We start from the raw sequence: 15,674 nt of genomic DNA on the forward strand, positions 1-15,674 counted from the left end.
AGGGTTCAATCCAGGCCCCACCTGTGTAGAGTTTGCATGTTTTCCCTGTGCCTGCGTGGATTTTCACCAGTCACTCTGGTTTCCTCACACATCCCAAAAACATGCATTAATTGGAGACTCTAAATTGCCTCTATGTGTTATTGTGAATGTGATTGTTGTCTGTCTTCATGTGCCCTGCGATTGGCTGGCACAGTTCAGGGTGTACCCTGGCTCCTGCCCGATGACAGCTTGGATAGGCTTCAGCACTCCCGTGACTCTCATGAGAATTTGCAGCTCAGAAAAATTTAGGTTTAGTTACACTGTCAGCATGCATGCCAGCACGTGTTTTAGCTTGTATGTACTCAGGAGGCAGTGAGGAACGATTGCACTTCACATCTGTAAGCAGGAGAAAATTACATTGCCCTACTCACTGCCTGTGTAGTCATGTCATTACTGACGATGTTGTCAAGCTGGTGGTCTGGTCCTAAGGACCTCCATAGTTGCCGCAAAGCATACTGGGAGCATCTAAATAGCATTTAAAGTGTCATGAAATCGACATTTTGTGTCATTCATTTCGTGAGTCATTCTTTTATTTGTTTTATTATTTGGGAGTTATGCTATTAAGTTTTCTGAGGTGTGATCATTTTAGTTTCGATGTGACACTTTGAGTGTGTACATCGTCACTAATGACCTGCCAACACAGGCAGTGTGTGAGGCAATGTCAGTTTCTTCAGCTTACAGATGTGAAATGCTATTATTCCTCACTTCCTCATGAGTGCTGTTGAGGGGAGTGTGAATGTTGGTTATCCAAATAAAGGCTGGCGATGATAAACAGTTTCTTTGAAGAATTTACTTACAGAATGTTCCGGGCACTTATGAGTTACAGACAATGGCTGTAGAGAGCAGATCATTAGTGCCAAGATACAGAGAAAGTACACATCCTTTATCTTGTCAGAAGGGCGGACTATGAGTTGTATCAAACCTGTGGCGTGTGATCAGGTCTTTCCACTTAGACAAAGGGTTTCTGTCTCAACTGGTTCTAGTTGGCAATGGATTATTACAAAGTGTCCAGTATGCAGTTCATCAAGGTTAGCATACGTGCAGAGATGCGATCAAGGACACATCTGGCTACAGAACAAAGCTCCACTGAGGACATGAGGAAATTATGGAGTCATGACTAAATATGGGCATAAGACACACTTCAATCCCCTTTTCGGACTCTTTCGAGTCCGACACTTGAAATGAACAAATTTAAAAAAAAAAGGTGCCAGCATCGTCATTGTCCGGAGTGGGTGGTGCATCGGGCATGGGGCCTTTTCCTCTGGGATGAGTCGAGCTGGGGCGCATTCACCTTCCTAGTCGAATGATGTCATCAACTGGTGCCAGCCGGCACTGGAGAAGACGCAGTTTTCCGGTTGTCGTCAGGTGGAGGGATCGCTGAACCCGAGGCGGATCTGGCAGGTCGTGTAGACGAGATGTAGAACCACGTGTCCCCCTTTCCTGCAGGATGTATTGTGGTGATCGTCTCCTCCGGGACCTGAAAGGGACCTGTAATCCTAGGTTCAGACTATTTACATTTAGTTACTTTTAACCACACAGATTCACAAGTATTCATTCCAAGGGGAGCGCCTGATTGTGAATGTAGTGATTAACCAAATGTTTTAACACTATGCTTGCTGTTTCAGATTTGCAGGGATATGGCTTTGGCCATTACAAAAAGGAAACAACTATGACTAGTAAATACCAATAACCTGACACTGTTTTAATCATGTCAGTGAAATCCTATTGAAATCACCTTACCAGGGGGATCCACGTCCGGATCGTGTACTCCCTGTGGTGATTTCGTTGTAGGCATACTGTTATACCTACTGCAAACATTGCAGTCCTGCAGTTTACTTTTAACAATTTGTCTCATGAAAGGATGCCACCAGGTGTGGAGTCATCTCAGTGTTTAAATCCACACCTACATGGCATGTTCCATGGGCTTCAGAAATTAGATTTTTCAATTGTGTCTGAGATGGAATGCACTTACCCTCTTTTCGCCATATCCCATCCTCATCTTTGACACCCCCTTTCGACTTCCACACACTCTTTTCTTCTGGACTTACTTTCTTCTGCCACAACCTAACTGTTTCTACTGTCACCTCCTGAAGATTGTCACATTCAGATTCACTTACAGTTAGCTGTAGTGTTGGTCGGTACCCCGCAACCTTTTTTGCTGCTCGATCTGCTGATTCATTTCCTGCTGATACAAAATCATTAGTTCGAGAGTGACCTTTGCATTTAAGGACTGCAACTGCTGTCGGGAGCATTAAAGCATCTCACAATTCGAGAATGTCGTCTTGATGTTTAATGGGTGTAGCGGTTGCAGTTTGGAAATCGTTTTGCTGCCATTCTTTTACTGCAACATGAACTGTCATGTGTGCATATGCGAATCTGTGTAAATGTTAACTGACTTGACGACAAAATTTCTGGTCTTTGTACAGACTGGAGACTGGAATTCTTTCTGCTTGCACTTCTTCAGAACCTGTTTCTGTAGTTAGGGTTACTGCAAATCCAGATTGTAGGTCATTGTTGCCTTTGAAGCAACATCCGTCTGTGAAAAGAATCAAGTCCGGATTGTCAAGAGCTGTCTCAAAGTTCAGTGCGGGGTGAGTTTTGTTCCGTCGTTTTTCGTACACAACAATGCGGTTCTCCTCCGAGCAGACCTTCAGCCATGTTTACCCCTTCATGAGTAAAGAGAATATGTGGTTGTGTTAAAATTGTTTCAATTTTCCTCTGTCTTCCTCTGCTCATGGTGAAACCTTGACTCGTGACGTACTGGACTGTATTGTGTGATGTTCGCACAGTCAGCGGATGATGAAGAACAATGTGAGAAGTCTTTTGAATCACTCTGGCTAGAGCAGAGATGCGGAAGAAGCGCAAATTGAGTGTCTTTGCTCATATTTTTCCGATGAAGTTGATGCATACAGACAAACTTGTCAACTTCCGCCTTCCCCTTTCTGATAAAGAGCAGCAGAAACACTGCTGATCTTTTCAGACACGTCAAGATAGAACATGCGACTGTAATCAGGAATCCCAAGAGCTGCGGCACTGGAAAGATGTTGTTTCAATGAGATGAAGGAAGTGTCTTCTTCCGTGGTCCAACAAAGACTGTTAGAAAGATTGTGCATACCTTGTACATTGACCATCCGTCGGAGCGGGTGAGTGAGTGAGTTTAGCAAAGTTTGGAACATGATGCCCGGAGGAGTTGCAAAGACCAAGAAAGGCCAGCATGGTTTTGACATTTGTTGGTTTTGGGTGATGGAGGATATCGTCTTTGTGAGAGGGAGACATTCCTGTGCCATGGCGTGAGTCAGACGTCCGAGAAAGGAAACCTGCAGTCGGGCAATCTGGAGTTTGGACATGGAACACTTCAGTCCAACAGAGGCCAAATGAGAAAGCAAAGACCCAGTGGCTTCGAGACGAGAAGTTTCAGATGGAACCGCCAGCAAGAGGTCATCCACTGCACCAGGAGAACCCCATGAGGCAATTCAAGTGGAGACAGCAACTGACGAAGACAGTCATTGGAGAGTCCAGGTGAAAGGACAGAGCCTTGAGGCAGGCGATTGTAGGAATAGCAAACACCATTCCAATTGAAAGCAAAAAAATTCTTCGTGGAAGTATGAAGCGGAATGCAAAATAATGCATTAGCCAAGTCAATGCAAGTGAAATGAGTGTGGGCTGATGTAATTTGGGACAATGCCGAGTGCGGGTTCGGCACGGGCAAAGTGATGGTTAACACGGCCGCGTAAATTGCTCGCGGGTCATGGACCATGCGAAACTTTTCAGTGTTTTTCTTTTCAACAGGCAAGATGGGGGTGTTAAAATCAGAGCCAGGAATTTCACACAGCACCCCTGCTTTGAGCAAGCCATCAATTGTATCCGAAATGCCAATCATCGCAGCCTCTTTAACAGAGTACTGGGGAACATATATTGGTCCTGGTTTCATCTGAAACACAACAGGTGACACATTGCAGAGACCAACATCAGTGGGATCCATGGACCACAGCGATGTGGGAAGGGAATAAGGAAGTTGACCAGCAAAATCGCTGTCGGTTGTTTCACGCCCATGGTGCCTATCTAGAAGCTGGTGGTCCAAAGCAGAAGTTGGTAAAAATGTGTTAGACTGAATCCAATAAGCGGACTCTGTGCCTGAGAGTCATCTGTTGCGACAACCCCATATTTTAGGTAGGATTCTTGGTCTTGTCTGTTAAAAGACGTTTTTGTTTTCTTGGAGATTGTAGGCTCCTCTTCTGGCTCGTCAGGTGGCCTTTTACCCGTAAAAAACGTGTCCAAAGACGTCTGTTTTTCAGTCATCTTCACTAGCATTTGGGCTTATTTGTGGGAACAAATCTGATGCGCCTACATCATACATAATTTTCGAGGACAAGTGCACATAGATATAAAAAAAAAATAGATGTATTGCTAGCTCCAACGGATTTATATGAAGACATCCCATCCCGTTTTATTATTACATCTATGGAGTGGACAGGCACATTGGTGTATCAAGAGGAATAGGCCAAAGTCAATTCAGGCAGAATGCAGTCATTAGTAAATTTATTATTTCTTTGCAGCTTGGTATCAAATGACCCATGAACCGGTACTGGTCCCTGGCCCGGCGGTTGGGGACCCCTGCGCTAAAACACTTGCTGGCATGTATATTTAAGTATATTTAAGTGTACTTTGTTGGAAGATGGATGAAGTTGTTCTTCTTCACTTGTTCTAGAAGTAGCACTAGTTTCACCTAAAACGCTTTTATGTGGGAATATATGTTGCAAAATATTTTCCCTTGACTTTGTATCTGTTAAGTTAAGCGTCAGTTAAGGGTGTTCAGCATTTCTGTCACGTCTGTTAAAAATGCTACCTACCATTTCCATTCTGGATCAATCAGCTCAGAGACCGTTTTGTCTTTTGAATGAAAAAAGTTAATTTCATTCATCAGCTTAAAAAAAAAACAAAAAAAAAAAAAACAACTGCCATGGCTCCTCACAGTCTCCAGTTGAGACAGAAATTGTTGGAACTCCCTTTGCTCTGATGAAGTTTATGCATGATCCCACAATCAATTTTCATGACAGACTCCCACTTGAGCACTTTGAATCAAAGTGTTTGCTGGTGAATTAGGCAGTGGACTTGTAGCGGGGCAATAAGACCCCATCCTTCTATCTTTGGGTTCACAAGCCGTATTAAACCCCAAGATGACACCATACTAGGAGCTCCATCAGTCGTCCTGCTAACAAGCTTCGACCAGTCCAGGTTTAACTCTTCCATGATTTGGCAGACTTTGTCAAAAATATCCTTCTGCCGTCGTAGTCCCTTTAAACTGGAGGGCTGCCAAATCCTTGCACATTTCAAAGTTTGCGCTAACTCCATGAATAAAAATATGTACCTGTGCTGTGTCCTGCACCTCTGTGCTCTGATCCAGTGCTAATGGAAAAAAAGTCAAATTCTTTTACCTTTTGCTGCAGGTGGGCATAGACATAACCCCTGATTTCTTCATTGAGTTTTGTGATTGTAGTCGTCGACAGACTTACGGCATATCTTCTGGGGACGCACCTTCTCCACAACAGCATTCAAAAATTTCTTGACAAATTCTCCATCAGTGAAAGGTTTTCCGCTGCTTGCTCTCAGTTGAGTTACCGGAAAGCTTGCTCGAAAGGAGAACTGGTTCACCTGAGCTTGGCGTACAAATGTATTTTGCTGAGATAACAGTCCACTTTGTAGCTTTGATAGTTTATCTGCTCGCATTTGAATGCTTGTCTTTGTGACGGGATTCATATTGTCGGCACAAATTGATTTGAATACAACCACCGCCTCTTGACAGCTGAGATGACAAACCTTTTCTTGGGATCTGTCCGTCCATCCATTCTCTGAGGCACTTTTCCTCACAAGGATCGCGGGAGTGTCGGAACCTGTCCCAGCTATCATCGTGTAGGAGGCGGTGTGCACTCTGAGTTGGTTGCCAGCCAATTGCAGGGGACATCGAGACAAAAAACAATCACACCTGGGGGGAATTTAGAGTCTCCAATTAATGTATGGCATGTTGGAGGAAACCGGAGTGCCAAGAGAAAACCCACACAGACACATGGAAACCACGCAAACTCAACACAGGCAGGGCTGAGATTTGAATCTCAGACCTCAGAACTGTGAGGCCGAGGCCCTTGCCAGTTGCTCCACCATGCCGCCCCTTTGCACTGAAAAGTAAAATTATTTGTCCATTGCAGGTTAAATACCATGGATTCTGAATCAATTTCTCTCTTCCCTAATATTTTTGCCTTTAATCTGTTTTATTTGACAGGCCTGTGTCTTGGAATGTTTTTTATTTTTTTTTTTTGGAGGGATAGGTTTTAGATAGGGCAGAGACTGCAAAAGGGTGTGATAGAATGTTACTGAAGAAAATAAGTATTTGAACACCCTGCTCTATTGCAAGTTCTCCCACCTAGAACTCATGGAGGGGTTTGAAAATTTCAGTGTAGGTGCATGTTCACTGTGAGAGAGAGAATCTAAAAAGAAAAATCCAGAAATCACAATGTACGATTTTTTTTTAACAATTTATTTGTGTGATAGAGCTGCAAATAAGTATTTGAACACCTGAGAAAATCAATTTGATACAGTCGTCTTTGTTTGCAACTACAGAGGTCAAATGTTTCCTGTAGTTGTTCACCAGGTTTACACACACTGCAGGACTCGTCCACACAGATCTACTCGAGATCAGACAGGTTTCTGGGCTGTCGCTGAGAAACACAGCGTTTCAGCTTCCTCCAAAGATTTTATATTGGGTTTAAGGTCTGGAGACTGGCTAGGGAACGCTAGAACCTTGATATGGTTCTTACGGAGCAACTCCTTGGTTTCCATGGCTGTATGCTCAGGGTCATTGTCATGTTGAAAGACCCGGCCACGACCCATCTTCAATAGTCTGACTGAGGGAAAGAGGTTGTTCCCCAAAATACATGTTTACAATACATGGCCGCTGTCATCCTCTCCTTAATACAGTGCAGTCGTCCTGTCTCATGTGCAGAAAAACACCCCCAAAGCATGATGCTACCAACCCCATGCTTCACAATAGGGATGGTGTTATGGGATGGAACTCATTATTCGTCTTCCTCCAAACACGGTTAGTTGAATTATGACGAAAAAGTTCCATTTTGGTCTCATCTGACCAGGTGCATCTGATTCAGGATAGTACATGGAGGGAAGGTGTACTTTTAAAGGCGGACTAACAGGTCTTTGAGGGTCAGAATTCTAGCTGATAGACAGATGTTCAAATACTTATTAGCAGCTGTATCACACAAATAAAATGTTAAAAAAAAATCATACATTGTGATTTCTGGATTTTTCTTCTCAGATTATCTCTCTCACAGTGGACATGCACCTGCGATGAAAATTTGACCCCTCCTTGATTTCTAAGTGGCAGAACTTGCAATATAGCAAGGTGTTCAAATACTTATTTTTTTCCACTAAGTTCTCTCTATGTACACTTCTGTTGAACACAGTGTCTTGCGGGAGAAACTTTTGTAACAATTCCTGGAGAACTTCTTATGTTTAGCTTTATGCAGCCATGTTTATTTCGGACGGGAAAATAACGATCATGCTCGTGCTTTACTTTTCTTTTCACACAAACTCGGAACTGGAACTTAACATAGTGTTCAGGGTAACACTGCACTCTGCAGGACACAATGAGTAAGGGCCCATGTAACACCATGACATTTAACCAGTACAGTACACGTCTTGATTACGTGGCCAGACTGGAGGGGGGGGAGGGAGGATCAAATATCATCTCTGGTATTGTTCAGGGTGCCGGGTAAAATGTGGATGCAGGCTGGTTCCAGCCCACAGTTTGGGGACCACTAGTGTAAAGGATATCACCACATGGCCTCAGGAACACTTCAGAAAACCAATCTCAGTAAATAGTTTGGTGCTACATCTGTAATTTACAACTTCAATGCAAATACCCAGAAATGTAACTGCCATCCCTTGGGCTAAGCTCATCCAAGACGGACTGTTCCAAAGTGGAAAAGTGTTCTGTTGTCCACTAAGTGCACATTTCAAATAATTTTTGGAAATGGTGGACGTCGTGTCTGTTCTACTAGTACTACGAAAAAAAAAATGGATTTACCTCCCAATCTGGAGGCACCTACTGTGTTATGAGACATAACATGATAGGAATAGTCACTAAGACCATTTATCTACCGCAGAACACAGTCACAATGATAGACAACTTAGTCTTTACTGAACACTTTTAACACAGACACGACAGCCATGAAATAAATGTTGTCAACGCTTCCTTTGAAAAGCTATACACAGGTTCAGCAAATATATACTCTTTAAATGTGTCAAATACTTCAAGAATTCTTGTAGCAGTGAACATTCATCATTTAATACTTTTCACATGACGTCATGACTCACATGAGTTTTGTTTACCATGCCCACAAACTACAATACAACTCGTGTGTTTTAGTGATCTTTTTGTGAATATTGGCTTGCTTATAAGCATCTTACGGCTTTTTCATCATGGTATTTTATTGTGGTTGTAAGAACAGAAAAAGGGGTCTGACACATTTTCATTGCATTGTTTATTTTTTTGCCGGGCATTCAGCTAATTTACTGTGGTATCCTCCACACTTTTTACACATCTTTACAGAGGTCTTTGGGGTGTCAATATGGCTGCTAGCACCCACAGTGAAACTTTGCTTTTCAAGTTTGCGGTAGATAACATGAACCTCGTGGCTTGCACTTTTGCTAACTCGTGGGATCAGGCTACGCTTTTTTTTCCCCAGCATGAGCGTGAGCGCCAGCTCCTGGCTGAGTAACTTTCCACGCACACTCAGTGAGTTGGTAGTGAAAACAATGTTAGGGTTAGGGTTCTCTGACCATCTCATCGCTGTTTGTGTAGTTGTGTAGTCTTTAAGCAACAGCTTGAGTTCTGTCACAATGTGCTCAAATGACTCACAGTTACCTTGCGCCTTCTCGTGAAACCTATATCTAGCAAATATGGGGTTTGCTTTTGGAGTGAGGTAATCAGAGAATTTTTCGTAATAGGTTTTGTCAACTTATCTTCATCATTCCGTCCTTTTTTGCCGATCCACAGCAGGAGGAAACTGCACTTTTCCTCTTCAGCTGTGTTTTTAAGCGGTCCTGTGAACATGAGTTCGGCGTATTGCTTGAGTCTACGCCACGCATCTGGTAAATTGACCCCGCCGTAAAAATTGCGTCATCCGCGTCGCTGACCAATCAGAGGCCAGATATCTGCATAAACCACGCCCCCTTTTTTGCACCGCCGTTCCCTCAGACAACGTTGTATGGTCCAGTATAGCTTTTGTTAGCGTTTTATCGCGTATTTGGGTTCTTTAACAATAGATATGGTTAAGAGGTGTAGTCACGGACTTTGTAGTGACAACAGGTATCCTGAAAGGCTAGTTGATGAAGTTCAATTCGTACTTGATCTGTGTTGAGCGATATTTTGCGATGATCTGACTGCACAAACGTGTCTCTGTTCGGCGCTCCCGAGCTTAGCTAAACCGGACTTTGTTTGCACGAAGGTATGCCCTATATTTGATTTTCAATACATGTCTCATATAAATGAATTAGCAGTTCTTCGCTTGCATAACATAGGTACGTATGAATGATTGACACACTTGATCTGTGTTGAGCGATATTTTGCGATGATCTGACTGCATAAACGTGTCTCTGTTCGGCAGCTCCCGAGCTAAGCTAAACCGGACTAGCGAGTCCTAAAAGCCTTCGACGTGCACCAAGACACCAAGACTGAAGGAAGGATGTTTGTCGACACTATAAAGTAGTGATTGTCATACTCGGTCGGGACTTACGTAGGTTCGGCACTAATTCAAGAATAATTATTGAGGGGAGCGCGTGACGTTACACAGAAAACTAGAGAAACAACTCGGAAATCAAGCCTCGCCTTCTTTTCCTTCATACGGCGGTTCACAAACGGCTATAAAGATACACATACAGATTCTGCACACAAGTGTGATAGGTAACACGAAAATAGGAAACTGTCAATGACAAATTCGTCTTTGGGTTATAATATAATATATTATGTGGCTTCTCGGTCTTGCTCTGACTCCGGAAAGATCTCGCGCTAATATCAATGGTTTCTCCGTCGATATGCATGTAAATACCATTAAAATACCCCTCGCTGAAATACTTGAAGCCCTGCTGTCTGCTTTTCAACGATATTTCACAGTTAGCTAAGAATGCGAGTGAGAAATCAACTGGTAAATCGGACAGTTTCGCTCTAGTCTTTTCTTCCTGCGCTGCCATTTTTGCTAATTGTTTGTCTGAGGTTAGCACACATGGGGTGACGTAACTTCAGGAGGCGTGGTTAAGTGCCCTGTACGGAGGGGTCAATTGGGTGAGTTGGAACACCGGACGCCTCGTCGTCGTCTCCGTTCGTTTTTTTTTTTTTTTTTTCCTGTGAGTCCGTAGTTATGCTTCAGTCACTCTGACACCATGTTATGATCTTGGTGTCGTGTTATTGAATAACGTAGAAGTGAGTCCAACTGTAGTTTATAACGTGGGTGATATTTATTTCGCTTCCCCTCCAGCTCAATTCCTTATCATTATATCTCGTCGCACCCCGCTAATGTCGACAATACTCACATTTGGTTTCTTTCTTTATTCCTCACGCCAGAACAAGTGCCTCAATCCCTTCTGATTATAGTGTTTGTTTATCAAAGGAGTTTCAAGATAAAAGACCAAACGATAACCGTAGCCAAAACATTACAGTATACATTTATCACTTCCAAGCCATGATATGTGGACACGATCTTGCCGTCCAAAACAAACAAACACGTGGTTGGCGTGACATCAGTGAAAAGTATCTATAGTCTACCCAGCCATCCCTTTTCCATACCGCTCATCCTCACTAGGATTGTGGGTGTGCTAGAGCCTACAAGCAATTTAGTCTTCAATTAACCTACCATGCATATTTGGGGGATGTGGGAGGAAACCAGAACGCAGTGAATCATTTTAAGTTAATTGTCTCAAAGTGATTAATTGCTTCGGAAAGCCTTAGTTTCTCCATTCCTATCAAGTTGTTCATAAAGTGGCCTACTATTAAAAGTTTGTTTCAACTAATGACTGACTGGTGGCTAGTTCAGAGTGTAGTCTGCCTTTTGCCCAAAATTAGCTGGGATAGGCTCTGGCACTCCCCTGACATCTGTGAAGATAAGCAAGTTGGAAAATGGATGGATGGAGTATGAACAAATATAGAATATGGATATTTTCAGGGAAGAAATATCAATCCATGCATTTTACGAGTCACTTATCCTCACAAGGGTCGCAGGAGTGCTGGCGCCTATCCCAGCTATCATCGGGCAGGAGGGAGGGTACACCCTGAACTGGTTTCCAGCCAATAGCAGGGCACACAGAGACAGAAAATTAATGTATGTTTTTGGGATGTGGGAGGAAACCGGAGTGCCCGAAGAAAACCCATGCAGGCACGGGGAGGATATGAAAACTCCACACAGGTGGGCTGGGATTTCAACCCCGGTCCTCAGAACTGTCAGACCAATGCTCTATCCAGTTGCTTCACCGTGCTGTCTGGGAACAAATAGTGAAACATAAAAATACATTTTAGCAGAGATATGTTTAACAATGATAGATACCAAGATCCTTACATTGCAAAACAAGTACAGTACTATATGAAGTTTTGAACCTGACTGCAATGTTGGAAAAAAGATTAACACAAACCCTGTACATTTGGTCTCATTATGTAATACTAAGCAGTGGGGCATGGGGGTTGCCACGAGAGCAGTTGAACAAATTTTCCATCCCTTCACGTTTTCATGTGACAATACTAATAATTTTTGGTTTAAAATAGACTCATTCTAATGTTTAAAAAAATCCCCTTGCTACTACAGGATTTCCCTGGGCAGTTGTGAACCATATGGGCCAGCAATGCTTTCTCTGCTGGCTGTGCACTCACTATCATTGATCTAGATTTGAAATGTTTTTGAGGTGGCCTCTGCTACCTTCTCGTGATTAAGGTTGATTTTAGTGAGGCTTGGTGAATGCTCATATTTGTTTGCCGAGCTAAGCCTAAGCTCGATGCCCTTCCTTTGCATCCATCTAGGCTTGGGACCAGTCTACAGTTCAGTTTGCAGTAGCTTGAGAACCCCCAACCCCCCGGTTTCATGCAGAGAAAAAGTACCACACATGCATGAGGATGTCAGAGAAGTCAGAGAAAGGACCTCCATTGTATCTGTAAATCTAGAGCAAGGGTGGCCAACATGCAGCTCTTTGCCTGTTTTCATGCAACTCTAATAAAGGCACAAAAGCAGCGAAGTTCTTTTTTTTTTTTTTAGTGTGCGTGCACATGCGCTTTGCTTGAATTCACTACGGTAGTTACGAGTGAGCTTTGCTTGCTTTTATTACTATTTGCATGTGCGCTTTGCTTGAGTTTATTGCGGTTGTTAGGGGTATTGTGACAACAAGCTCAGTGTGTGCGACGGTGTGCGTTGATGTGCGAGATGGTACTGTGCAGACGTGCAGCGGTAGGGTGAGAAAGAGAAAAACAGCGAGACGGCAATGGGGGAAAAGTAGCTTTATTGTTCCTGCCACCGAGCTCAGCTATGCAACAAGAGTAGGGAGTTAACCCTGAGGAGGATTTTCTCATTTTGAGGTTATTGAGACATACTGCCTGATGACACGGTGGGGCAGCCATCACAGGGGTCTTTTGGACATACATTGTCAGGTTCCTCACCTAAAACCTACTTGCCAAGGGTGACCCTACCAGGGGTGTGAAGCCCTAGACAATTTAGCTCCTCGGATCATCAGGACACACAAAACCCACCATAAGGTGAGGGCTCAAGGTATTAAATATCACTAAATAATAAATATTCACTTTAAGTTAACTTAATTATCCCTTTTTCTCTACTTTTGCCTACTTGAAAGATGGGAAACATAAGAGAAAAGGTGCTGTGCCCTCAGTTGTTTAACATCTAAATAAATGTAAATAAGAAATAAAAGCATTAATTCAGATTTTTTTCATCTCATACTCATATTCTGATCTAAAATCCAAATGTCTTCAGTACACAATAAAAATAAAGGAATTGATCTTGCCGATCCAATACTTAAGGAGGAGACTGCCAGACATACGTACATGCACAAACACACACTGAGATAAATAACACTTCACCGTTTTTCTCATTAAATCACTAGAGTGATATTTTTCCACAACACTGATGAGGGCTTTACTGTCTTACCTTGGAAGTATAAGATTTGGAGATTAAACTATGGAACGGGGATGATTATCACAAAATAAAGTGGTAAGAAGTTCTTCCAGCTGTAATGTTTTAATAGCAAGCATCGGCAACATTTAAAATCATACAGATGAAATAAACTGGATTGAATAGACCGATCTTAGATGATTCTCTTTCCTAATCTTTTGATGTTGCTCCGCTCCTTCTCACAAGGCAAAATTTTTGAAACAAATTCATTTGTGCTCAATTAGTTAATGAAAAAAATGGCAGAATCCAGCAATAAGCAATTGGTTCTTTAAAAGGCCAACTAGAACACTCGCAAACTCACTGTGTAAATGACTACAAAACAGATTGATACAAAATATAACAATTTAGTCATTATTCTATACAGTATAAAGTGTAAATTAAAGAAGTTGCATCACCCCCCCTCACACACACTCACACACACACACACAAAACCCTTACTACTGCTTACCACTTGTCCAGACTATTGTGAACTTGGTGCTGAGCCTTATGCCTTAAATTTGTTTGTGAATTGACATTAAGTGCCCTTTAGGAAGGCCCAAGTTTACCAGTCTATCTTTGTTATACTATCCCATAACTCTGGCTTGAGGTTTAGTTCTTGTGTGGTGCAATGCACACAAAAACTGCATTTAGAGTGAACATTTAACTTCTCTTCAGGGTACGCACTGAAAAAGAGGAGTGCCACAAATCTGTTCAGAGGTTTAGTGTGTTTGTGTCCTACCTTTGTGTGGGCCATTTCCAGTTTGTTTTCCAGTAATAGGATTCTAACATTTAGATTTTCCCAGTTCTCTCTTGATATTGTGATCAATTCTTCTTCCTATTGAAATAAAATGAGGACTGAGTAAATATAATTTAGGTTGAGAGGATGACAATTTGGTTAATTACAGTACTCTCATTGGTCTTCCTTTGATCAAAACTGTCCTTTCGCATCAGCATACAGTGGAAAGCACACTATACTGAAATGGTTACATAAACATTAAATTATCAACACAATAAATCAGGCTAAATGCTGATGAATAAACAATTTCTCATTACGTTTTCTGTGTTAGTCCGGCTTGTTAGCTTCACCAGATGGTCTTCCAGGGCACTGAGCCTTTTAAGACTACAAAGAAGACTCTTGATTTGAACTTCCATGACAGAAAGTCTTCGCTCTATATTGGAAAACTGAAAGACAAAAGGACATTGTGCATGAGTTTCTATTACATTTTTTAAAACTGTGTCGTGAAAAAGTATTCGCTCGTGAACCTAATAATAGGTTGTGCTACCCTTGGCAGCAATAACTGAAATCAAACATTTGCAACAACTGATGGGGAGTCTATCACCTCGCTCTTGAGGAATTTTGTCTCACTCTTCTTTGCAGAATTGTTTCAATTCTGCCATATTAGAGGATTTTCTAGCATTAATTGTCTGTCCGTTTAAGGTCACACCACAGCATCCCAGTTATATTTAAATTCAGACTTTGACTTGGTCACTCCTTTTAAACCTTCCAGAGGTGGAACTGCAGGTGTATTTTGGATCGTTGTCCTGCTGCATGATCGAAGAGCGCTGGAGTTTGAGGGCATGAACTGATGGCTGGACGTTCTCCTTCAGGATATTCTGGTAATCAGCAGAATTTATTATTACAATCAATCACAGCAAGTTGTCCTGGTCCTGACACAGAAAAGTAGCCCCAGACCATCACATTGCCATCACCATGCTTCACTTTTGGCATAATGTTCTATCAAATGCAATGCCATTTTTACGCCAAATGTAACGGGCTGCAGACCTTCCAAAAACTTCAATTTTTGACTAATCAGTCCAGAAAATATTTCTCCAAAAGTCTTGTTGATCCGATCAAAATGTTTGTGGGCAAATGTGAGACAAGCCTTTGGATTCTTTGCTGGGGAACTCTCCCATGGATCACATTTTTGGCTAGTGCCTTTTTGGTAGAGTCATGAACACTGACCTTAACAGAGGCTAGCGAGGCCTGTAGGTCTTCAGATGTTGTTTGAGGTTCTTTTGTGACCTCCTGGACAAGAGTCATCGCATTCTTGGAGTAATTTGAGTTGGTCATTCAATCCTGGGAAGGTTTGACACTACTACATATTTTCTGAATTTGTAGATAATAGCTCTGACACTGGTTCGCTGGAGCACCAAAGCCTCGGAAATGGCTTTGTAACCTTTACCAGAGTGATGGATTCCAATCATTTCTTTCCCCATTTCTTGAATTTCTTTGGATCATGGGATGATTCATTGGTTCTTGAGACCTTGTAGCCTACTTCACATTCTCTGACAGATTCTTTTTCAGTGATTTCTCGATTCAACAAGTATGGTGGTAATCAGGTTTTGGTGTGGCATGTGAAATCTTTCACAAATCAGTGGTGAGCCACAGTGACTATGATTGAACAAGTGGACAATAACTTTTTACAG

At 42.3% G+C, this 15,674-nt stretch overlaps 1 protein-coding gene and 1 long non-coding RNA gene across 12 annotated transcripts in view; one reads left to right on the forward strand and one right to left on the reverse strand.

Moving 5' to 3' along the window:
- Positions 1–15,674, forward strand: part of LOC133506318 (uncharacterized) — an 85,185-nt gene that overhangs the window by 35,801 nt on the left and 33,710 nt on the right. The window lies entirely within an intron of this gene.
- Positions 810–15,674, reverse strand: part of cep44 (centrosomal protein 44) — a 71,877-nt gene continuing 57,012 nt past the window's right edge. For 7 of the 11 annotated variants that reach the window (XM_061830335.1, XM_061830331.1, XM_061830339.1 and 4 more), the window contains 4 exons: positions 14,301–14,429; positions 13,987–14,082; positions 11,313–11,576; positions 810–6,022 (listed from right to left, as the gene is read on the reverse strand). In XM_061830335.1, coding sequence (XP_061686319.1) covers positions 11,556–11,576; positions 13,987–14,082; positions 14,301–14,429 — 246 coding nt within the window. In that variant the 3' untranslated portion in view covers positions 810–6,022; positions 11,313–11,555. Of the gene's footprint in view, positions 6,023–7,501; positions 11,581–13,986; positions 14,083–14,155; positions 14,222–14,300; positions 14,430–15,674 lie in introns of those variants that run through there. The other 4 variants (XM_061830330.1, XM_061830333.1, XM_061830332.1 and 1 more) reach the window with 4 other exon arrangements.

The sequence above is a fragment of the Syngnathoides biaculeatus genome, chromosome 9 (assembly GCF_019802595.1).
Source record: "Syngnathoides biaculeatus isolate LvHL_M chromosome 9, ASM1980259v1, whole genome shotgun sequence".
NCBI lineage: Eukaryota > Metazoa > Chordata > Actinopteri > Syngnathiformes > Syngnathidae > Syngnathoides > Syngnathoides biaculeatus.